The sequence below is a fragment of the Scyliorhinus torazame genome, chromosome 13 (assembly GCF_047496885.1).
Source record: "Scyliorhinus torazame isolate Kashiwa2021f chromosome 13, sScyTor2.1, whole genome shotgun sequence".
NCBI lineage: Eukaryota > Metazoa > Chordata > Chondrichthyes > Carcharhiniformes > Scyliorhinidae > Scyliorhinus > Scyliorhinus torazame.
Genome location: NC_092719.1, coordinates 170,260,282 through 170,286,027, shown reverse-complemented (window position 1 = coordinate 170,286,027; position 25,746 = coordinate 170,260,282). Strand labels below are relative to the sequence as shown.

Sequence of the window (25,746 nt, the reverse complement as noted above, 5' to 3'; positions counted from 1 at the left end):
AGTATACCTTGTGGACATGTGATAAAAAAGAAAACTCCTTCGCCCTTGGCTGTGCAAACCTCCATGGGTCTACTCCCCCCATCTGTTCCATAAAACCCTTCAATTCCTTTGCCGCGGCCGGCGTCCTCCCTGTCCTGGATTTTGATTGGTCCAATTCCGGATCAATGACTATGTTAAAATCTCCTCCCATGATCAGGTTATGTGACTCTATAAGTCTGGGATCTTCCCTAACACCCACCTCATAAATTCCACATCGTCCCAATTCGGAGCATATATGTTCACGAGTACCACCCGCACCCCCTCCAGCTTCCCACTCACCATTATGTACCTACCCCCCTTGTCTGACACTATTCTCCCTGCCTCGAATGCTATCTGTTTGTTGATCAAGATCGCTAACCCCTGGTCTTTGAGTCAAGTCCTGAGTGGAATACTTGGCTAACCCACTCCTTTCTCAATCTCGTCTGGTCTGTAACCTTTAGATGTGTCTCTTGTAGCATTGCCACGTCCACCTTCAGCCCCCTCAAATGCGCAAACACGTGAGCTCTCTTGACCGGCCCATGCAACCCTCTGACCTCTGATGTTCCATGTAATCAGCCTGGTCGCGCCCCCCCCCCCCCCCCCCCCCCCCGCCGACTAGCCATCACCCTTTTTAGGTCAGCCTCTAGCTCGCTCCCTCTGCCTCCTCGAGCCTCCCCTCGGGCATTCGTCATTTCCGACCTCCCATTTGTCCCCTAGTAACAGTTCCTCCCCTGTCAGCAAAGCAGCTTCCCGCCCCCCCCCCCCCCCCCCCCCCCCGCAACAACACTAGAAACCCAACCCCCCAAGTCAAGCTCCAGCTTAACACCTGCTCGCCCCCCACTGTGCTTCCGTAAGTCAGCTGACCCATGCTGACTTGATAGCGCCCGCCCCTGGCACCAAGCAGTCTGTCTCCCCATTGTTCTCTCCCCTCTCCCCCCACTTGGACAAACATATTAAAAGCATCACATTCCCCGGTAAGCAAACATCAGAAAAAACAGTGAAAAAACAGCCACTTTTGGGGGGAAAAAAAACACAAAGACAGAACCATCCCCAAAGACCACCCCCACCTCTAACCAGCTCCCTGCAAGACAAAGGTACCTTTCGCCATCCAAACCGCCCCTTATTACACATAACGCTACTTATACTTACAGCCCAGCACAACAAATCACCACCACAGTACTCTCCAAGGCTTCAGTGTCTTATAGTTTGCCTCCAGCCTCTTCTTTAACAAAAGTCCATACTTCGTCTGGTGTTTCGAAGTAGAAGTCCCGTTCCTCATGTGTGATCCACAGACGGGCTGGGTACAACATCCCGAACTTCACCCCTTTCTTAAAGAGGGCCGTTTTTGCTCGATTAAACCCAGCTCGCCTCTTGGCCAAATCCGCGCCCAGGTCCTGATAAATGCGCAGCTCACAATTCTCCCACTTGCTGCTCCGTTCCTCCTTGCCCCACCGCAGAACTGTTCCTTGTCCAGGAATCGATGAAAGCATACCACCATCGCCCTCGGCGGCTCATTCGCTCTGGGCTTCTTCGCAAGGCTCTATGCGCTCTATCCACTTCCAGGGGCCGAGGGAACACCTGAGCCCCCATCAACTTTTCCAACATGTCCATCACATAAGCTCTCGCATCCGATCCCTCACTGCCTTCAGGGAGGCCTACAATTCTAAGATTCTGCCTCCTGGACCTGTTCTCCAGGTCCTTCAGCTTCTCCTACATTCTTTTCTGGCAGTCGTTCATCATTTCCACCTTGGTCTCCAGCACGGTTATGTATTACTCGTGCTGAGACACCTTTTTCTCCACCTCCTGGATCGCTCTTCCGTGGGTCTCTTGATTCTGCACAACTTGATCAATCGATCGACCTTAATCGGGGCCAGCGTATCCTTCCTCAGCTTGGCGAAGTGATCTTCGAAAAGCTTTACCAACTGCTCCGTCGACCACTGTACCGTCTCCCCGCGGCCCTTGCTCTCCACCATGCTTTCCCGCGTTACCGTCTCTGCTCGCGTCTTCCTTATAGGACTTTGTCTTCTCACACGGCCACTTCTGGTCCAATTCTCCATACACCGGAGAGGGATTTCTCCTCACTGTCTCACTCTTCACTGATTTATCCGATAAATCCAGAAAAAAACGGGGGAAAAGGTCCAAAAGTCTGTCACAGGCGGGAGCTATCAAATGTGCGACCTACTCTTCCATGGCCGCCACCGGAAGTCCTCACTAAAAATTTCTGATAAAATCATTGTACAATTTCAAAGGGTCATATCATTTATGAAATCCTTCTATAATTGATGTATGTTCTAGTATGAAGCAGATCAGACCATGTACCTGGAGTTGAAGGAAAAGCTTGACAAAACTCAGAAAGAGAATGAGTCCGTCACAGATGAACTTGAAAACTGTAAAGAAAATCTGAAGCTGCTGCAACAGAAGGGAAACAACGTAAGTCTTACAAATTTGTTTAACTGCCTAGAGTTCTTACAGCAATCATTTCTAGTTTCATGTCAAGTTTTTTTCATCTGAGCTAAAACAGTTATAACAAATTTTAGTCTGATGTATGGAATCAAGCCTGTACTATTTCAGGTTACTGCTGCGTATAATATTGCAAATTATACATCATAATTTGATCTGAATCAAAGTATTTAAATTTCCTACCTTCATGCCAAAATAATATGTGAATCAAATTAGTGTTGAAATGCATCTTCTATGGTTTTGATTTAGCCAGAAATCTAAATCGAAGTCATAATTGGGCCTGAGGGCATTGGGAAGTAAACTGAGCTAGGGTTTCCTGCTGATGAATCATAGAATCCCTACAGTGCAGAAGGAGGCCACTTGGCCCATTGAGTCTGCACCGACCCTCCAAAAAAGCACCCCCGGCCTATTCCCACCTAACCATTAGACACTAAGGGGCAATTTAGAATGGCCAATCCACCTAACCCGCACATCTCTGGATTGTGGAAGGAAACCGGAGCACCCGGAGGAAATCCCATCAGACATTGGGAGAACATGTAATCTCCACACATCAGTCGCCGAGGTCGAAATCGAACCCAAGTCTCTGCCGCTGTGAGATAGCAGTGCTAACCACCGTGTCACCCACTGCATGAGAGGCTTTTTATTTTCCTTGACTCCTTCCCCCACTCTTAATTATTTTTGCTACATATCTCTTTCTGGTTGTTCGCTGTATAATCTGAAAAATATTTGTAAAATTATGTGGAGAAAATTAAAATCTGAAAATCTTGGTCTTCATTCTCCTGCTAAATCATGAAGAGCAATCACTAGGTTGAATAACAATAGTCCCGAAACCCAAGGTAACTTGTCAATGGTGCAGTTGAAATTATTAGCAAAGAAATGTAGACGGCCAGAAAAGATCATTTTGGTCTATCTGACCGGCCCCAGCTTCATTTATGTGTGTACCTTGTTCACTTTAATACCAACAAACTTGGTTTTGGTAGTCAATCCTTTTAGCTCAAGTATGTGAAGTATGTACTATCAAACAGGTAGCCTTTTGTAGCATCTTTGCTATGAAACCATTATTACAATGTGGTGACCAGAACTGCTCTCAATACTTCACACAGGGACAAACCTGCACTCTTTATAGACTTGGTTATACCATCCTGTGACTGATTTGCATACATGGCAACAGTGAGCATTTTTAAGCTCACAGCATTTCAACCCGTATGTCATTTTGTCAAAGGTTCACAAAGAAAATCAGCACCTTGCACTGGGAATGCAGGTTTTCAGCATCAAATACACAGGTCTTTTGATGGGTGGGACTGGATGGCACCTGTAAGAACCAGAAGGTTGATGGATGGAACTCTAATTAGTTAGACCAAGTTGTAATAAACTGTTAGTTTCTGGAAGTCATAGGGGTGGATTTTAATTCCGAGCAGGTCATCTAGCCCATCCAGTTTTTTTCCCATCACCAGTCATCGACAGTCCTAGAGTTTTTACAGCATGGAAGAAACCCTTCAGCCTATCGTATCCATGCCGGCCATCAAGTACCTATCTACTCTAATCCCATTTTTCAACACTTGGTCCATATCCTTGTATGCTATGGCATTTCAACTGTTCATCTTAATTCTTCTTAAATGTTGTGAAGATTGTTGCTTTTGCCACCCCTTCAGACAGTGAGTTCCAGATTCCAACCATCTGTAAACCTCCTGCCCCTTACATTAAATCTATGTCTCCTGGTTATTTGACTCCTCTGCTAAGGGGAAAAGTTCCTTCCTATCTGCCTTGTCTTCGCCCCTCATAATTTTATATACCTCTGCCTTATCTGCTCCAAGTAAAATAACCCTAGCCTATCCAGTCTCTCTTGATAGCTGAAATGCTCCAGCCCAGGCAACATTCTGGTGAATCTCCTCTGCACCCTTTCTGCCTCTGTACCCTTTCTTCCTCTGCACTTCCTTCCTATAGTTTGGTGACCAGAACTGCATATAGTACTCCAGCTGTGGCCTAACCAAGGTTTTATTCTGCTCCATCATAACCTTCTTGCTCTTAAATTCTATGCCTCAGATAATAAAAGCAAGTAATTTATCTTGTTCATTTTTTCCCACCAGCAGCAACCTAGGGCAACCATAGTTTTAACTGCCGAGTGGGAAGTGAGGACAGAATGGCTACTCACAGGAAAAGATTAGGTAGCCACTTATGAGAGGAGGGAAGATGGTGAAATTCTAGGGCACGGAGACGGACTTTCTTAGACCTGCTAGTTGCAACAGTACAGCTACTGATCTGCTTCCCAGATCTGCCCCAATTAAAATACAATCTGGGACCGCTCGACATAATAGAATTACAATTTTCATCAATTGATGAGGCGTGTCCCTGCTACAGGCAGATGCTTCATTCACGTAAAGATTTAAAATTTGGAATGGCACAAGAGCATTACATTATAAAAAAGTGAATAACTTCACTTCGAACTGCCCACTCCCTGGTTTCCACCAGGCAGTTAGGATTAAAATTGATCCCTTGGTTGCAGGTTTGTTTCTGCCTCCAATAAACTGCTAAAATGTAGTTTTTAAAACCTTTGTTTTGTTTTTCTGAAGTGGAACATGCATGGCTTGTCTTGTATGAAGATTTATGTTCTTTACAGACTGATTGCAGCTTTAATTTTAGATAATATGTATATTCTTTGGTCTGAATGTATTAACTGGCTTTGTGTTACACGCAGTCATTGTATCTGTGAAACTGCTTTGAATTTCTGCAGCGGTACTTCCAATCTACTGTCTACCTTTGGCAGAAGATCAGCAATGGGATTAATTCTTAAATGGCCTGCCAAGACACTCAGTTCAGAACATGGGGATAGGCCATTCAACCCATTTAAGCCTGTATCTTTATTGAGTTAGATTATGGCTTATATTTATCTTAACTCCCTTTATCCACCTTGGTTCAGGAACCCTTAATGCCCTTGCTTAAAACTCTCACTTTCAGTTGTGTCACATCATCTTCGGCCAACCAGGAGTGGGGAATAAATGCCAGCTTTGCTAATGGCACCAACAATCTAAACATCCTGACCACCATACTATCCGACCTAACTGTTCCTCTTGGTTTATCAGCTGTTCCTGGAACCCAAGGTAATTCACCATTAATGCAGTGGTGATCAGGAATTTAGAAATGTAGAGGACCAAGAAAGACTGTTTTCACCCATCAGGACATTGGGAGGACTCAGCTGCTCTTACTTCAAATAATATGAAGGGATTTTGTTTTGTGTCGACCCAAGAGGGTAGATGAGGCCCAATTTAAGATCTCATCTGAAAGACTGCGCCTCCGACAGTGCAGTACTCCTTCAGTCTTGGTCTCAATTCTCAATCTGGATTATATGCGCAACATGTGGTATAAACTTATGCAAGAGTGATATGTCTGAGCCAAGGCTGACACCAATCGCAAAGTTTGGGCAACTGTTTTGTCTGCAGTTTGGGACACCCAGCAGAGGAGGAGTGGCAAAGGTACAGTATAAATCTGCACGGATATTACTGGAGCTAAGGCATTAGTTGTGGAGACAATTGAGAAGTTGTGGCCTTGTGATTGATGTGAGAAAGATAAGGATTGACCTAATGCAGATTGTTACAATTATAACAGAATATAGTGAGTTACTCAGTGATACTTGATTTACACTGTTAAATGAAACAACTTGAATTTAATATAATCAGAAAGAATTATAGGAAACATTGGAAGAAAAATCTTTACACAGCAGTTGAGTGGAATGTGGAATTCCCTCAGCTGCAAAGTATGGATGAAATAGAGGGTAAACTATTAACCACCTATCCCCACCCCACAGTGACAGGCAGGACAGAGTTAGGTGGGGAAAGTAATCAAGTCACATGGATGAAACGTGAGACCAACCCACCGCGCCCGGCTCATTGCCACTTTTATGCCAGTGGTCATTATGCTACCCACATGTCCTGCAATGGAGAAGTGGGAAATAACATTTACATATCTAAATAGGGCTGCATTAGTGCAATTGGGAGCCTGATTTAAAGTTCACTGCTGCATGGGTTGCCCAGTTGCGTTGAGACTTGGCAGTGAGAGAGGGTTAGGGAAGCTGCCAGCTGAAAAAAATGTATTTTCCAACATTCCTTGTGAGTTAGGAGAAATCAAGCAAACTATCCCCAGCCCCAAGGTCTCCCAAGGAAACCTTCAGGCTTCCACTGCTGACTATGGTCTCTATCAACTCTCCTTCCCACCAACAACCTCTCCCCTCACACTGCCCTCTCTACCCACCCTCTTTCCCACAACATCACTGTGCTGCCTGATCTTCTCTGCCTACCCTCACCTCCTGATTGCCAGGACGTTATCCATGGCTTTGGCTGCAGGCTCCTGGCACTTGGTTACCCTCCCAAACTCAGCTGTTGCCAAACTCGGCTGCTGGATGAAAAACTTACCCAAAAATGATTGAGTTCCTGGATGAGCCCTGCAAAGCACCTTAGGGGTGGCACAGTGGTTAGCACTGCTGCCTCACAGCGTCAGGGACCCGGGTTTGTTTCTGACCTCTGTGTGGAATTTGTGTTTTCACCCCATGTCTGTGTGGTTTCCTCCTGGTACTCTGGCTTCCTCCCAGAGTCCAAAAATGTACAGGTTAGGTGGATCAGCCAAGCTAAATTCCCCTTAATGTCCATCGGTTAGGTGGGGTTACTGGGGTAAGGGATAGGGTGGGGGAGTGGCACCTAGGTAGGATGCTCTTTCTGAAGGTCAGTGCAGACTAGTTGGGCCCAATGGCCTCCTTCTGGTCTATGGTGATTCTATGATTATGTTCATAAGTACCTCTGTGATCCTCCTCCCCAGTCTTCGAGGAACCACTTTGACTTCTGTCACATCAGTCTCAAAAAAATGAGCCTGAGTCCTTTTATAATTTGAAAGGGGCATGTAGAAATCAGCAAATGGCCTGTTTCTGTGCTGAAGCATAATAATAATCTTTATTATTGTCACAAGTAGGCTTACTTTAACACTGCAATGAATTTACTGTGAAAAGCCATTTGGTGCTAACTCAGGAATATGCCAGTTCTGAGCTAGCCTTTCCTTTGAAGAAATGGGAAGTAAGAACCTTGTTTCTTGAAGGAAACTCTGATGTGACCACTAGTGCCTGGCTGGGAACAGCTTCTCAATGGATTTTCTAACAATCTGACAACTGTTAAATGACTTGCCTTTACACTTATCCACGTTCAACTGGATCCTAATATAAAGTTATCCGAGGGTGCGGAGGCGTGAGCACGGGACTGGCCTAAGATAGGAGATGGCTAGTCGGCGGGGGGCAACCCCCCCAATCCGGCTGATCACGTGGAATGTGAGAGGCCTAAATGGGCCGGTTAAGAGGGCCTGAGTGTTCGCGCACCTAAAGGGACTGTGTCATGTTTCAGGAGACACATCTGAAGGTGGCAGACCAGGTCAGGTTAAGGAAGGGATGGGTGGGACAGGTGTTCCATTCGGGGCTGGATGCGAAGAATAGAGGGGTGGCACTACTGGTGGGAAAGCGGGTGTCGTTTGAGGCCAAGAACATAGTAGCGGATAAGGGAGGCCGATACGTATTGGTGAGTGGTAGATTGCAGGGGACGGAGGTGGTACTGGTGAATGTATATGCCCCGAACTGGGACGATGCTGGATTTATGAAACGGATGTTGGGGCGTATTCCAGACCTGGAGGTAGGGAGCTTGATAATGGGTGGGGATTTTAACACTGTGCTGGACCCAGCATTAGATCGCTCCAGATCTAGGACGGGGAAGAGGCCGGCTGCGGCCAAGGTGCTTAGGTGGTTTATGGACCAGATGGGGGGAGTAGATCCGTGAAGATTTACCAGGCCTTTGGCCAGAGAATTTTCTTTTTTATCCCACGTACATAAAGCCTACTCCCGGATAGATTTTTTTGTTCTGGGCAGGGCACTGATCCCGAAAGTGGAGGGAACGGAGTATTCGGCCATAGCCATTTCAGACCATGCCCCGCATTGGGTGGAGTTAGAGCTGGGGGAGGGAGAGGGACCAGCGCCCATTGTGGAGGTTGGATGTGGGACTGCTGGCAGACGAGGGAGGGTGCGGGGGTGTATTGAAAGGTATCTGGAGGCCAACGACAACGGGGAGGTGCAGGTGGGAATAGTATGGGAGGCGCTGAAGGTGGTGGTCAGGGGAGAGTTAATCTCCATCAGGGCTCATAGGGTGAAGAGAGAGGGCAGGGAAAGGGAGAGGTTCGTGGGGGAGATTTTAAGGGTGGGCAGGAGCTATGCAGAGGCTCCTGATGAGGGACTACTCAGGGAGAGACGAAGTCTCCAGACAGAGTTCGACCTGTTGACCACAGGGAAGGCAGAGGCACAGTGGAGGAAGGCACAGGGGGCGATATATGAATATGGGGAGAAGGCGAGCCGGATGCTGGCACATCAGCTCCGTAAGAGGATGGCAGCGAGGGAAATAGGCGGAGTCAAAGATGGCAGGGGAACTACGGTGCGGAGTGCAGGGAAAGTGAATGAGGCTTTTAAGGCCTTTTACGAGGAACTGTATAGGTCCCAGCCCCCAGGGGGAAAAGAGGGGATGCGGCGATTCTAGGACCAATTGAGGTTCCCAAGGGTGGAGGAACAGGAGGTGGCTGGTTTGGGGGCGCCAATTGGGGTGGAGGAGCTGGTTAAAGGACTGGGGAGCATGCAGGCAGGGAAGGCCCCGGGGCCGGATGGGTTCCCGGTGGAGTTTTATAGGAAGTATGTAGACCTGTTAGCCCTGTTGCTGGTAAGGACCTTCAATGAAGCAAGGGAGGGGGGGACCCTGCCCCCGACAATGTCGGAGGCGACGGTCTCTTTGATCTTGAAGCGGGATAAGGACCCACTGCAATGTGGGTCGTATAGACCGATCTTGCTCCTTAATGTAGATGCTAAGTTGCTGGCAAAAATGTTGGCCACGAGGATTGAGGACTGTGTCCCGGGGGTGATTCTCGAGGACCAGACGGGATTCGTAAAGGGTAGGCAGTTAAATACTAATGTGGTTTCGGGGGAGGGTTTATTAGTTGGGTTAAGCTCCTGTATAAAGCCCCTGTGGCAGGTGTGGTCACGAACCGGCGGAGGTCGGAGTATTTCCGGCTGTATCGAGGGACGAGGCAGGGGTACCCCCTGTCCCCTCTGCATTAGCTATTGAACCTTTGGCCATGGCGTTAATGGAGTCGGGGAAATGGAAGGGGGTGGTTCGAGGGGGAGAGGAACATCGAGTGTCGCTGTATGCAGATGACCTGTTGCTGTATGTGACGGATCCAGTGGAGGGGATGGTGGAGGTAATGCAGATCCTACGGGAGTTTGGAGATTTTTCGGGCTATAAGCTCAATGTGGGAAAGAGTGAGCTCTTTGTGATCCATCCGGGGGACCAGGGAAGAGGGATAGACGACCTACCATTGAGGAGGGCGGAAAGGAGCTTTCAATACTTGGCGATTCAGGTAGCTAGGAGCTGGGGAGCACTGCACAAACTTAATTTGACGCAGTTGGTGTAACAGATGGAAGAGGATTTCAAAAGGTGGGATATGTTGCCACTCTCGTTGGCGGGTAGGGTACAGTCGGTTAAAATGGTGGTCCTCCCGAGATTTATTTTTGTATTCCAACAATGCCTCCTAATTGTGATTACTAAGGCCTTCTGTAAGAGGGTAAGCAGGAGCATTATGGGATTTGTGTGGGCGAGCAAGATCCCGTGGGTAAGGAGGGGGTTCTTGGAGCATAGCAGAGATAGAAGAGGGTTGGCGTTGCCGAATTTGGCTGGTTACTATTGGGCAGTCAACGTGGCAATGATCCGTAAGTGAGTGATGGAGGGAGAGGGGGCGGCGTGGAAGAGGTTGGAGATGACGTCCTGCAAGGGAACGAGCCTGAGGGCGCTGGTGACGGCACCGCTGCCGCTCTCGCCGACAAGGTACACCACGAGCCCGGTGGTGGCGGCAACGCTAAAGATCTGGGGGCAGTGGAGACGGCACAGGGGTGCGACGGGAGCCTCGGTGTGGTCCCCGATCAGAGACAACCATCGGTTTGTCCCAGGAAGGATGGACGGGGGGTTTTAGAGCTGGCAACGGGCAGGGATTAGAAGAATGGGGGACCTGTTCATTGACGGGACGTTTGCGAGCTTAGGGGCGCTGGAGGAGAAGTTTGGGCTACCCCCGGGAAACGCTTTCAGGTACATGCAAGTGAGGGCGTTTGTGAGGCGGCAGGTGAGGGAATTTCCGCTACTCCCGGCACAGGGGATTCAAGATAGGGTGATTTTGGGCCTATGGGTCGGAGAGGGCAAAGTGTCGGCGATATACCAGGAGATGAAAGAAGAGGGGGAGGCTTTGGTAGAGGAGCTGAAGGGTAAATGGGAGGAGGAGTTGGGGGAGGAGATTGAGGAGGGGCTATGGACTGATGCCCTAAGTAAGGTTAATTCCTCTTCCTCGTGTGCCAGGCTTAGCCTGATACAATTTAAGGTGGTTCATAGAGCGCATATGATGGGGGCGAGGCTGAGTAGGTTCTTTGGGGTGGAGGACAGATGTGGGAGGTGCTCAGGAAGTCCGGCGAACCATGTCCATATGTTTTGGTCATGCCCGGCACTGGAGGGGTTCTGGAGGGGAGTGGTGGGAACAGTATCTAAGGTGGTGAAAGTCCGGGTCAAGCCAAGCTGGGGGCTAGCACTATTTGGAGTAGTGAACGAGCCGGGAGTGCAGGAGGCGAAAGAGGCCGGCATTCTGGCCTTTGCATCCCTAGTAGCCCGGCGAAGGATCTTGCCAATGTGGAAGGAGGCGAAGCCCCCCAGCGTGGCGGCCTGGATAAATGATATGGCTGGGTTTATCAAGTTGGAAAGGATAAAGTTTGCCTTGAGAGGGTCTGCGCAGGGGTTCTACAGGCGGTGGCAACCGTTCCTAGACCATCTCGCGGAGCGTTAGATGAAGGTCGGACAGCAGCAACAGCAACCCGGGGGGGGGGGGGGACATCGTTTGCGGGGGGGGGGGGTCTCTGGGGGGCATTTGAGCAAGAAAACACATGAATGATCCGGAAACTGACATGTAAGGGAAGAATCCAATGTACAAAGTTCTGTATCTTATTGACTTGCCATGTTCATGTCTTGCCACGCGAGTTCTCTTTCTTTTCTTTGTTACGGGACGGGGAGGGTTTTAGTTTGTAAGGTGGAAAATATTGTTGAAAAATTCTTAATAAAAACATATTTTTAAAAAATATATAAAATTATCCACTTTGGTTGCAAAATCATGAGTGGAAGAGTTTTCCTCCAATCTGCAGGAACTGTTCCGCAGACTATAGAATCCTGAAAGATGACCACCAATGCATCTACTATTTCTCGAGCCACTTCCTTCAATACCCTGAAGTATGTATTTAGTTGCTCAGCCATTTATTTGTCCCCTATAATACATTCCCCTGTTTCTGACTGTAAGGAACCTACATTTAATCTTCATCAATCTTTTTCTCTTCACGTACCTATAGAAAGTTAGTCAGTTTTTATGTTCCCTGCAAGCTTACTTTCATACTCTATTTTCCCCTTCTTAAACAATCCCTCGGTCCTTCTTTGCTGAATTCTTTTTTTTTCTTTTTTTTAAAAGAATTTAGAGAACCCAATTGATTTTTTCAATTAAGGGACAATTTAGTGTGGCCAATCCACCTACCTTGCACATCTTTGGGTTGTGGGGGCAAACCCACCCAAACACGGGGAGAGTGTGCAAACTCCACATTGACAATGACCTAGAGCCGGGATCGAACCTGAGACCTCGGCCCAGTGAGGTTTCTTTGCTGAGTTCTATGCAGCTCCCAATCCTCAGACCTGTTGTTTTTCTTGGCCAATTTATATGCTACTTCCTTGGATCAAATACGATCCCTAATTTCTCTTGTAAGCCATGGATTGACCACCTTTCCCATTTTACTTTTGTGCCAGACAGGAATAAACAATTGTTGTAGTTCCTCCATGGGCTCTTTGAATGTTCGTCATTGCCTATCCACTGTCATCTCTTTAAGTAACATAGAACATAGAACAATACAGCGCAGTACAGGCCCTTCGGCCCACGATGTTGCACCGAAACAAAAGCCATCTAACCTACACTATACCATTATCATCCATATGTTTATCCAATAAACTTTTAAATGCCCTCAATGTTGGCGAGTTCACTACTGTAGCAGGTAGGGCATTCCACGGCCTCACTACTCTTTGCGTAAAGAACCTACCCCTGACCTCTGTCCTATATCTATTACCCCTCAGTTTAAGGCTATGTCCCCTCGTGCTAGCCATTTCCATCCGCGGGAGAAGGCTCTCACTGTCCACCCTATCTAACCCTCTAACATTCCCCAATCGATCACAGCCAACTCACGCCTCCTTTTATTATAGTTTCCTTTGTTAAGGTTCAGGACCCTAGTCTCAGAATCAACTACTTCACTCTCCATTTTGATGAAAAATTCTATTATATGGTGGTCGCTCATCCCCAAGGGGTCACGCACAACTAGATTGCCAATGATTCCGTTCTCATTACACAGTACCCAATCTAGGAAGGCCTGTTCTCTAGTTGGCTCCTCAACATATTGATCCAGAAAACCATCCTGCATACACTCCAGGAATACCTCCTCTGTGGTATTGTGGCTTATTTGATTTTCCCAATCTATATGCAGATTAAAATCACCCATAATTAAAGTTGTTCCTTTATCGCATGCACCTCTAATTTCCTGTTTAATTCCATTCCCAACAATATCGCTGCAGTTCGGGATTGTATATATGACGGCCACTAACGTTTTTTGTCCCTTGCTGTTTCTCAGCTCTACCCATACAGATTCCGCATTGTCGGAGCTAATACCCTCCTTTAAAAAAAATTTAAAAAATTTGAGTACCCAATTTTATTTTCCAATTTAGTGTGGCCAATCCACCTAACCTGCACATATTTGGGTGGTGAGAGTGAAACCCACGCAGACACAGGAAGAATGTGCAAACTCCACATGGACATTGACCCAGGGCCGGGATTAGAACCCAGGTCCTCAGCGTCATATGCAGCAGTGCTAACCACTGTGCCCATGCCACCCCTTTTCACATTTTCATCCAAATTTACACCCATCAACAAATAATCAATGGTAACAAATACAATGTCAATCCCCTGGCCAACAATTCCTCCCTCCCACCAACCCCCAAACAACCCTCAACATTTTAAATACAGACATCAAAGAAAAGGAGTCAGGAATCCACCATCCCCCCCCCCCCCCCCCCCCCATACAGTCACCAACAACATACACAGTCCCAACCCCCCAATGTCATCCAATTCGTGAAAGTGCATAATAAACAAAGCCCATGAATGGCAGAACCCTTCCATCCTTCCTCTCAACTCAAACCTCACCTTCTCAAGTGTTAAAAACTCCAACAGATGCCACCGCCACGCCATGGCACAGGGAGGAGAAACTGACCTCCACACCAACAGGATCCGCCTTTGGGAAATCAGCGAGGCATAGCCTAAAACATCTGTCTCCGCACCCGCTTCCAATCCCGGCCGATCCGATACCCCGAATATGGTCTCCCAGAGGACCCGGCTCAAGTCTCACATGTACCACCTTTGAAATTACCCTGAAGACCTCCCTCCAATACTCCTCCAGCTTTGGACAGGATCAAAACATATGAACGTGGTTTGCGTCCCCGTCTCTCCTCTCTTCCCCCCCCCCCCCCCCCCCCCCCCGGCAACGTTCCCAAACATCCTCTACCTCCTCAAAGAATCGGCTCATCCTTGCCTTTGTGAGGTGCGCCTTATATACCACTTACAGCTGTATCAGCCCCAACCTCGTGCACAAAGTTGAGGCATATACCCTCCGGCGCACCTCACGCCACAACCCCTCCTCCATGCCCTCTCCCAAATCTTCCTCCCACTTTGCCTTAATCCCCTCCAGAGGAGGTGCCTTCTCTTCCAGAATCGCTCCATAAATCGCGGACACCCCCACCTTTCCCTTCTCCATTCCCCCTGTCGTCAGCACCTCCTCCAACAGTGTGGAGGCTGGCGCGACCGGGAAACTCTGTATCTCCTTCTTAGTGAAATCTCGGACCTGCATAAACCTAAACATTTCCCCCTGCCCCAACCCATATTTCAGTCCCAGCTCCTTCAATCCTGCAAACCAGCCCTCTCGAAACAAATCCTTTAATGCCCTGACTCCCTTCTCCTCCCATCTACAAAAACTCACATCCCACGTCCCTGGCTCAAATCTGTGATTCCCCCGAATCAGCATTTCCTTTGACCCCGCCCCAGCCTAAGGTGCTAGCGCAACTGTCTCCAGATTTTCAACGTCGCTACTACTACCACCGGACTCCTTGAGTTTTTCCCCCAGGGCCATCGGGAGTGGCGTTGTTGCCAACGCCCTCAGCCCCTACCCCCTACACAGACTCTCCTCCATTCTAACCAATCCCGACTATATCATACCCGTTCACGTCCCTATCCCTACCCAACCCTTCTCTAGCAGCTGACGGTAACCAACTCTTTAAAAGTGAAGAATAAACAGACCCCATCCCTTGTGGAACCCCTCAATCGCTCCCTCCCCCCCCCCCCCTCAAGATAAACAACCTCTCTAAGTACAGGAACTTCCATCAGGTCCCTAAACCGGCGGCACGGCAGCACAATGGTTAGCACTGTTGCTTCAAAGCACAAGGGACCCGGGTTCGATTTCCAGCTTGAGTCACTGTCTGTGCTTAGTCTGCACATTCTCCCTGTGTCATAAAAAGGCAAGCGGGGTATGTGGAACATTGAGGTATGTGGAACATTCCTTGTTCCAGGCCTACCCTGGTCTCCTCCCACAACTCCTTTACCGATACATTGATGACTATTTTGGTGCCGTTTCATGCTCTTGTCCGGACCTGGAAAAATTCATCAACTTAGCTTCCAGTTTCTACCCCTCCATCACTTTCACCTCAGACACTTACCTTGACCTTTCTGTCTCTATTTCCGGCAATAGACAATCTACTAATATCCATTACAAGCCCACTGACTCCCACAGCTATCTGGACTCCAGCTCTGCGCACCCTACACCCTGTAAGGAGTCCATCGCTATCTCTCCGCTCCTTTGCCTCCATTGCATTTGTTCCGATGATGCCTCATTCCAAAATGGTGCTTCAAAAATGTGTTCTTTCTTCCTCAACTGTGATTTCCCACCTACAGTTGTTGACGGGGCCGTCAACAGTGTGCGGTCCATCTCCCTTGCCCCCTCCCCTCCCTCCCATAATAAGGATAGAGTCCCCCTCATTCTCACATTTCACCCCACCAGCCTCCTTATGCAAAGCAGAACCCTCCGCCATTTTTGCCAACTCCAGCGTGATACCACCACCAAACACACCTTCCCTTCACTCCCTCTGTCAGCATTCCGCAGAGAACCGTTCCCTCCGAGATAATCGAGTCCGCTCTTCCACCATACCCAACACCTCTCCCATTACCCATGGCACCTTCCCATATAATCGCAGAAGGTGTAACACCTGTCCCTTTACCTCTCCCATGCTTAATTTCCCAGGCCCAAAACACTCATTCCAGGTTAAGAAGTGTTTCATTTGCACCTTTGTCAATTTGGTCTATTGCATTCGCTGCTCCCAATGTGGTCTCCTCTATATCGGTGAGATCAAACGCAGACTGCATGATCACATTGCTGAGCATCTTCGGTCTGTGCGCATTCATTACATGAACCTTCCCGTTGCTTGCCATTTTAACACAAGACCCTGTTCCCGTGCCCAATGTCCGTCCTTGGCCTGCTGCAATGTTCCAGTGAAGCTCAACGCAAACTGGAGGACAACATCTCATCTTTCGGTTAGGCACACTACAGCCTTCCGGTCTTAACATCGAATTCGACAGCTTCAGATCATTAGCTCTATCTACTTCGACCCCTTTGTTTTCATCCCATTTCATTTAACTGTCTTTTACCATTTATTAAATAAAAGTAAATTACTGCGGATGTTGGAATCTGAAACCGAAGATAAAATGCTGGAAAATCGCAGCAGGTCTGGCAGTATCTGTAGGAATAATATTTATTACCGGAAATGGAGACAGAAAAATCAACTGTTTGAGCTTTGACAAAGGGTCATCTGGACTCGAAACATTAGCTCTTTTCTCTCCCTACAGATGCTGCCAGACCTGCTGAGATTTTCCAGCATTTTCTCTTTGGTTTTACCACTTATTTTTTTCTTGTCTTTATAATTCCCCTCCCCCCATCTTATCCCCCCCCCCCCTTTCCTTACCTTTTCTCCCCTTTGCTTCCCCTTCCTCTCTCTCCACAGCTACATCTGTCACAGTTTACCCTCTGAGGTTAGTTTCTCTGCTGTTTGGTCTTTCACACCTTTTGTTCTCTCTGGGGACTGCACTCTTCCACTTGGTTTCTGTGGCTATTAGCACTCTGTTCCCTTGGTTTCTGTGGCTATGACTCATCTTTCATTCTCTCACCCCACAGTGTAAATATTTCCCACTTAGCTTTGACAAAGGGTCATCTGGACTCGAAACATTAGCTCTTTTCTCTCCCTATAGATGCTGCCAGACCTGCCGAGATTTTCCAGCATTTTCTTTTTGGTTTCAGATTCTAGCATCCGCAGTAATTTGCTTTTAATAGTCCATGCAGTTATGCGTAACTCTCAACTTCGCCAGGTAGACCACCCCAAACAACACATTTCTCTTATAAAGCTCTGTTTTCGTCCTGTTAAAAGGCCGCCCTCTGTTTTGCCAGCTCCACCTTGGCATCTGGTATATAAGAGTACCACTACCTCCCACCTCACCTCCCGATTCTGCTTGGCCCATCCCAAGACCTTCTCCTTCATTTGATAGCTGTGAAATCAGACTTCCGCAGCTCTTAGTGAATCCAGCTCAAAGAGTGATGTTTTCTCCTCTTCCCCCAACAACTTGGCGACATTCTCTGAAAAGTACTCCATCGGCCTCCGGCCCTCCAACTCCTCAGGCAATCCCTTGGTCCAAAGATTCTGCCGCCGTGACCTGTTCTCAAGGGCCTCGTCTTTGCCTCCCAACCCTTTATTACTTTGCTCCACCTTCCACAGCTCCTCACCCAATGAGGCGAGCTGGTGGCTGTGCCATGACGATGCTTCCTCCACCCCCTTCAACACGCCTTCAGCCTCCCCTATCGCCGTTGCTGTCTTTCTAAGAGGCGCCTTTATCGGGGCCAACGTATCGTCCACCAACTGTTTCAGCATTTCCATCATCTCCTGCCCATGCGGCTCAAAATGCTTCGCAAACTGCCGCTCAAACTCCACCACCATCACTTTGGCCAGTGACGCAGCCCCACGCAGTGAGCTTGCCCCAGCCATCTTTCTACCCACAGAACTTCACATGAACTCGAGCTCTCAGGCGGACTCGTGTTGGTTCCTTTTGGACCCGTGTTCGTCTATTGGGTTTTTGAAAACCTCTAATTACCACAACTTTACTGGAGATCGTTCATATAACATTTCTCCTCAAAACTAGATTAAAAAGGGCAGCATGGTGGCGCAGTGGTTAGCACTGCTGCCTACGGTGCTGAGGACCCGGGTTCGACCCCGGCCCTGGGTCACTGTCCGTGTGGGAGTTTGCACGTTCTCCCCGAATTTGCGTGGGTTTCACCCCCACAACCCAAAGATGTGCAGGGTAGGTGGATTGGCCACACTAAATTACCCCTTAATTGGAAATAAATAGTTGGGTACTCTGAATTTATTTTTTTTAAACTGGATGAAAAAGACCAAAAAACAAAAGCTCCAGCAGGAGCTACCCAACGTGCGACCTCCACCTACATGTCACCACCAGAAGTCCTCAAAAGAGTATTATTTAAATGGTGATGAATTAGGAAAGGTTGATGTACAAAGGGACCTAGGTGTCCTTGTACACCAGTCACCAAAGGCAAGCACGCAAGCAGTTAGGAAGGCAAATTGTATGTTGGCCTTCATTGCAAGAGGAATGAGTACAGGACCAAGAATGTCTTACTGCAGCTGTATGGGGCCTTGGTGAGACCATACTTGGGGTATTGTATGCAGTTTGGATATCCTTACCTGAGAAAGGATATACTCGCCATGGAGAGAGTGCAGCAAAGGTTGACTAAACTGACTCCTAGGATAGCAGGATTATCATATGAGGAGAGATTGGGTCCACTAGGCCTGTATTCTGGGGAGTTCAGAAGGATGAGTGGGGATCTAATTGAAACATACAAAATTCTGACAGCGGTGGACAAACTGGCTGCAATGATGTTGTTTCCTCTGGCTGGGGCGATGGTGTCTGGAACAAGGGGTCACAGTTGCAGGATTTGTGGTAGGCCATTTAGCTCTGAGATGAGAAGAAACTTCCTCACTCAGAATGGTGATACTGTGGAATTCTCTTATCACAGAAGACTGGAGGCTAAATCACTGAATATATTTTAAAAGGAAATAGATACATTTCTAGGCTCTAAAGGTGTTGTGGCACATGGGGAGAACAAGGGAGTATGAAGTTGTGCTAGAGGATCAACCATGATCATACGGAGTAGCAGAGCAGGCTCGAAGGGCCGATTCATCAAACCCCGAGAATCTGCACCAACCCTCCACTGGCCCAGTCCCCCGCCCTATCCCCGTAACCCCTCCAAATCTTTGGATGCTAAGTGGCAATTCAGCATGGCCAATCCACCTAACCTGCACATCTTTGGACTGTGGGAGGAAAACAGACCACCCGGAGGAAACCCACGCAGACACTGGGAGAGCGTGCAAACTCCACACAGTCACCCAAGGCCGGAATTGAACCCAGGTACCTGGGGTATGAAGCAGCAGTGCTAACCATTGTGCCACCGTGCCACCCAATGATCTACTCCTGCTCCTAGTCAATGAAATGTGTTTGCAGTGTAGTACCTCTCGTGGATAACCACACAATTTAAAAGAGCATCAATAAAGATAACTTGCATTCATGTTTTACATGGGAGTTATATAACTGTGTCATTAGTTTATGGATCAAAATATGATATGTAAGGTAACAAAGAAGATACATTCACAATTATTTTTCAGTTAATGTAGAATTGTCTGGCATGAATCTCCTTTTCCATGTATCTCTCTGATTTATAATGCAAACAAGTACTTGTGAGGAAATGTGTTCCACCAAGCAAGAAGTATATTATTTCAACAAACTAAGGGCTATCTGTTCTATTTCCTTAAGATTTAAATAAATTTTCTTTGCTGCCAGTAAAATGGCTAGCTTGTGCCTGGTTTGTAGGACAAGTGCATAAAACACTTTGCAAGGGAAGCTTTGCAAGCAAATTTTTAAATCTATTTGAGAGATGTTTTTTTTTCCACAGTACATCACTTGGCACGCTTACATTTATGTTCCACCAATATAGTCCCTGAAAATCTCCACTGTGCATTCTGATGCTTTGCACACAGTGACTGTGAATATCCCTTCCCTTCCTCAGCCTTCCACTATATTGCAACCCATCCCTGCTCTAGGCGTCGCCCTAATCCTGGCTTTCCTGTACTGGTGGTTCGATCACCTATGGTAGATGAAGGTACACAGCTACAATATATGTCTGTGTGTTCCCCTGCTAATTTGTATCCCTTCTTCACAAGATGCATGAACAGTCTTAATACAGCTTTAACTTGCTAATCTGTATGTTGCAGGGTTTTCTACTACTTATATTAACTATATTTTAGAGTCCATATTTATTTTCTTTATTTGTTTCAATGCTGAATTTTTTTAATTGTAAACAAAAACTGCTTTGTTATCTATTTTGCTTGACATCACATCGTGCCAGTCTAGCATGCCTAATGTCTACGTTATGCTGAATAATCTTCATCTTTGTGCTTGAAAGTTATAATACTACAGCAGATTGGGGTAACATTTAATTAAGTACTTTATGATTTAAATTCCTTTATTTCAGTATGTTTAACACAGATTTTGTGTATCAGATGATGTAAATTATTTAATCCCACATAATTATATTTAAGAAAAGTTACAAGATAGAGAGAATAAAAAAGCTAGTTTACTTATGGACTATAAAGATAACTCCTATATAATAGTACATTTTCCACGTATTTAACTTAGCAAGTAAAACTTTAGTTCAATTATATAAATACAATTAAGAAATCATGGTGTAAGCATTATGAATTCTTCTGTTAGTTGAGTGGAGATCTGACGTGCATTATGAGTATTTGGTCTCAGCATATGAGAGATGTGTAGGGACCTGATGTCCGAATCATACTACAGCACAGTGGAAATTCTGTACTTAAAATTCATTTTGCCCCAAACTGCTGGTATGTATATTCAGAAAACAATGGCTCTTAAATAATAACTCTTTTCCACAAACCTTTTCAGGGTGGATTGTTCAAATGGATGCCAATGATGGCCGTGCTGGTTGCTGTCACGGTGGTAGTGTTATACCCAGCGCTGAATAGAGCCTCGCCATGAAACTGCGTGATGTCTCTCAAAATGCAGAATGTCCTCCTCATTGACATTGGCTTTCTTTTACCACAAGGACAAGCAGATCTGTTTCCTTCCTTTTTACCTCTAACAAAAACACAGCTGTTTCAGAGTACGACTGTAGGATCTTTGCTTGAACTGTATAAAATGTAATTGTATATAGAGGGAATAAAAAATTGTGACTGGATTCTACTCTAGATAATGTTTTGTTTGCAGTTTTCCTTTTTTTTTTAAATCAGTACTTTGGGATTATGTAAAGAGATGTGGTGGCCTAAACTAGGCTTCTTGGTACCAAAATATTAAAAACATGTAAGTTAATTTAGTTTCACTTATGAGTTCTGCTGTATCCTTTTACAATAGTGATGCAATTCTACCAACTGATGTATTTAGGCCTGAATAATGATGCTAACAATGGAACAAATGGTTCACCTGCTGTCAGTTTATCCACATACAAGGGGTGACATGCCATTTAAGCAGCAGTCAATTTTTAAAAATAAGTGTAATGCTATTATAGGATTGGATGATGATACGTATCCTTGATACGTATGACTTGCACGAGAGCTTAACTTCTCCCAGCACTTTATTGAAGCAACAACAGTATACATATAAATGAAAAAATACATTTTTTATGTTTTTCCTTTTGCTCGCGGGCACCCATCTCAATTACTGTTTTGCCCAGCTAAGATAAGCGGACCACAATCCCTCTGCAGCATCAAATCCATGCTCCTCCATATATCAGTTGGTGGAAAGTGTGCATCAGTTGGTGAAAACGATTAAATGTTTGTTTGTTTTCCCTGGTGATGGGGATACCAATGTAAGAGGCTGACTGAAATATTTCTGATACACAGTAGTAAGCACTTTGCTTATAGTGTAGACTATGACTGGGACTCAATTCTGCAACCATAAAGCAGTCTAATGCTACTGCCTTAATCACTACATTCCCAGGACAGTCCTTCACCTGTCTTTCAGACAGCTGCCATACTCACTATAGGAGTCATACCAGCAAGCACTTTGTTTTAAAGTGAGTTACAGGAAAAATGGATCGTCACCTTAATTTTTCATGACACCTTTTAGCCAAATGAGTTGGGTATTGCCTTATTTTAAAACTAATTCAATTTATATATTTTCAACCACAATATGATATGTTGGGTTCTACTATGTAATTGCAAATATTGGTACAAGATTCCGTAGTCAATCAAATAAAAAAATAAGAACACTTTAAACTTACAGCTGGTTTAAAATATTCTCGACAATAGAAATAGTTTTCAAGAATGTGTTGAGAATCTGCTATATAAGTTATCTTAAAACACATTGAGGGTGAATGTAGAGTTTTGTTAGATGTCCCTTTCAATGTGGGATTTTTTTTTTGTTTTAACACAAGGTTGTCGGGAAGAAACACTTGTTCATGTGGAAACAAATCTGTTCTAAAGTCTGTCAACTTGAGCAATTGTTTGGATGGCCAATAAGCTATGATATTCCATCCCAGCTACACACACACATGCCAGTGGTCCTTGGTACCTCCTGTACATAGGTTGTTTGCAAATATTGTTCTGAGATGCTGAATTACAGAAATACATTTTTTAAAGTAAAATAATTGTTTTAAATCTATTTTGTAAAAAGGTTGGAAGTACAGTAGAATTTCTGAACTACAAATTAAAGTATTTGCACTAACATACGTGATGTGCATGATTTAATAAAATAAAGTTTGCTCTCCCTATGTGCATTTGAGTTTATTGCTGAGGGGAGATCCACTGTCGTATGACTGAAAAACAGCAGAAGGAATATGTCATTTGAGCAGAATTTAGTGCTTATTATTGGGGTTTTGCCGGCCGGCTGGAGAATCAGCCAAAGCTCTACGTCACCTGGATTGAAGGCCCGCTGGAATTAAGTGCCCATCAAGCATTCAAGTGGCGTGCATTGGGTCTCCTGGAGGATTAATGAACCCTGGGATGGAAATCCCGTCCTCGTCCAATCAGAGGCCGACAGCTCTCCAATGCTTGGCTGAGAGCAGTGGCTGCTGTTGGTAATGTACTCACCAGAAGCTTCGAATCAGATGTGGGTTGTGGGAGAGGGGTGTTAGAGGCAAGGTCAGTGGGGTGGCTCTCATCCTCTCCCCCACTTCCCAATGCTGGATTCCCCCCGCCCCTGGGAACCCACCGGGTTTGCTTTTCAGGTGCCCCATGCCATGACATCCCTGCTGGTTGAATACCAGCTGTAGCGGATAAGGCCTGTGCCTCAACTGGCTTTCGAGCAGGAAGCCTATCCAGGAACTTTCCCATCCCAGACTTTAAATGCGCAAGACAGTGAGGGGCATTAAATTCCACACTCTGTGCAACAGCCTTTAGTCGATGGAAGAAAAAAAAATAACAAAACATGGTGGGTTGCCCTAAACCAGCACAAAGGGTAAAGAAATTAATTTCATGTGCAAGGTATGTCCAGCTCAAATGGAGTTTCCAGACACAGGTGTAAAATGCATCATGTTGAAAACTGGCCCTGCACACACAATCAACCATGTTCCAAATTAATGACCATGGTTATTTGCACCTGTTTGCAGACCTTCAAGAAAGCTCTTAAAATTTAACTTTTTAGTGACAAGGACACTAACCATTTAAATGGTTTTAAATATTAAATCTTTAATTGTCTCATTGACTATTGTGCACCAATGAACCCATTTAAGTGGTGCTGTAGAGATTTTTTTTTGTCAGACACTTTTATTAAAAATGCTCATTTTGTGATGAATCTTTTTCACCTGCATTGCTCGATACCTGCAGGATACCACTCAAATATGTCAAGGATTTTTTTTAATGAAAGAAGGAAAAAAAATACATTTTGAACAGATATCAGATTGCATTAGTTGAAGGATTTTACATTTGACCACATGCGAATAAGTTTAAATGGAAATGTGCACAAAAGAAATTAATTCAGAAAATGAGCGCAGTTTGTACTCTGCACCTGAAGTGTAAACTCTGCCCTGGTATGACACTGTCTAGTTACATTCATTGTGGTTACAGATGCTGGTTTAACAATTATTGCTTCCTCAGTATCATTTTAAATTCAGGGTTTTCTGACTGGAAGCTGGAACAGGTACAAGCTGTAACAGCTTGCCAATAGCCGAGTGGGCAAATTCACTGAGGTTTATTGCAGAATCATACAAAATGGCCTCCAAGATAGCTAATGTAAACAGTGGAGACTACAATCAATTTTAGTATGGATGAGAATTGTGCCACAGATGTTACCAGACCTGCTGAGTATCCAGAATTCTCTGTTTTTATTTCAGATTTCCAGCATCCACAGTATTAATGCTTATGTGGACATTGACTGAGGACAGAATTGAGCTTTGTTGTGAAAGTTCTTATGGTGGAATAGCTTGGCAATACTAACGTGTCTAAGGTTCACATGTAAATAACAAATTTGGATAAAGTGTTCATGGACTTGCAGACTGAAAATTAGTATAATTGTAAAATATTTTTGGTGTACATTTTTTCAAAGACATTTATCAATTCTATATTAGCTTCATTAACAAAGCTTTTGAAAAGTAGAACTAATTCTGAACATGTTTTCAGTCCTTAAAGTGCTATTTTAGATGTGCACATATTAAACGTAGTGAGCAAGGTTAATTGAGTCCCTGTCCACAAAACACGTATCTAAATGTTTTCAATTCCAGTATTCAGACATAACGGTACGCCTGTAGCACACCTGAAAGGGATAACGTGTGATTGTTTTACATTGAGGAGGACTAGAATCCAACGAAGAGACACACAGGATGTAAAATGAGCACAGGTCTATTCAATATATACAGCTAACTTCGCCAGGGTCACCCTCCCCGCCCTGCACCCAGGTAAGGGTTTTTATTTAGTTCCCCTTGTTAAGAGGAAACCCCGCCCCGTTTTATCGGGGACGTTCATACTCTGAGATGGTCACAGGGAACCGGATAACTCGTGAACTCCGAGGGGGTTGTAACATCCTGCATCCCCCCCCCCCCCCCAAAGTCCGGAGAGATGTCCATTAGTTGTGGAGGAGGTCCCTTGCAGAGGGGGCAGCATTTCAGGACCGCGGGCATGTATCCAATCGGCGTTTGCATGTGGAGACTGGATGGCGTTGCTGGTGCGGGTGGCGGTGTCAGGAAGTTGCCTGGTGGGCAAATGTCCATGTTTGAGTCCGTAGGACCGGCGTCCAACATTGATATCGATGGAAGAGGCGGTGGAAGTGACGGTAATGCAAGCCGTTGGAGGGCCAGCACCGGAGCGCTCTGGTAGCGGCGGATGTGATCGACGTGACGGCTTGCTCCTTTTCTCTGTGCGCGGACTGAGTACGTGACTGGACCCGTTGGCGAAGTACCGCGGCTGGGAGCCATGTGGCACTGTCACCGAAATATTATACATAGACAGCATCTCCGGGCTCTAAACAATGCTGTGGCCAGCCCGTGTCCACCTCTGGACGGTCCTGCTTGCGGCGGACCCGCGCCCCAATGTCTGGGATAACCAAGCTTAAGCCTGCGTCCTGAGGTGTCTCCCCATCAGTTGTTCCGCCAGGGCCAGCCCCATGGTGGGCTATGGTGTGGTCCGGTAGCTAAATAAGAACCGTGCCAACCAGGTGTCCCAGGATCCGGTGGTTAGGTTCTTCAACCCTTGCTTGAGCGTTTGGACTATCCTCTCGGCCATTCGAGGCCGGGTGATATGGGGCGGATGTCATTTGAAGCCATAAATGTCCTAAACTCCCCCTAGTAAAAGCAGTGCTATTGTCGGATATTAGCACTTCGGGAATGCTGTGGGTGCTAAATGTATGCCGTAACTGATCGTGGGCTACATCCTGTGGATTTCCAGCCACTTGGAGTGGGCGTCCACATGATCAGGAACATTGTCCCCTAAAATAGGCCAGCGAAGTCAATATGCATACGGGACCGGCCATGGTCGACCAAGC

The 25,746-nt window shown here is 46.2% G+C and overlaps 1 protein-coding gene across 10 annotated transcripts in view; it reads left to right on the top strand.

The window, feature by feature from the left end:
• Nucleotides 1-22,543, top strand: part of slmapa (sarcolemma associated protein a) — a 383,477-nt gene extending 360,934 nt beyond the window's left edge. For 9 of the 10 annotated variants that reach the window (XM_072472425.1, XM_072472423.1, XM_072472424.1 and 6 more), the window contains 2 exons: nucleotides 2,314-2,448; nucleotides 20,722-22,543. In XM_072472425.1, the coding sequence (XP_072328526.1) occupies nucleotides 2,314-2,448; nucleotides 20,722-20,814 (228 nt within the window). In that variant the 3' untranslated portion in view covers nucleotides 20,815-22,543. Of the gene's footprint in view, nucleotides 1-2,313; nucleotides 2,449-19,822; nucleotides 19,916-20,721 lie in introns of all 10 variants that reach the window. The other variant, XM_072472422.1, reaches the window with a different exon arrangement.
• The last annotated feature ends 3,203 nt before the right edge of the window (nucleotides 22,544-25,746 follow it).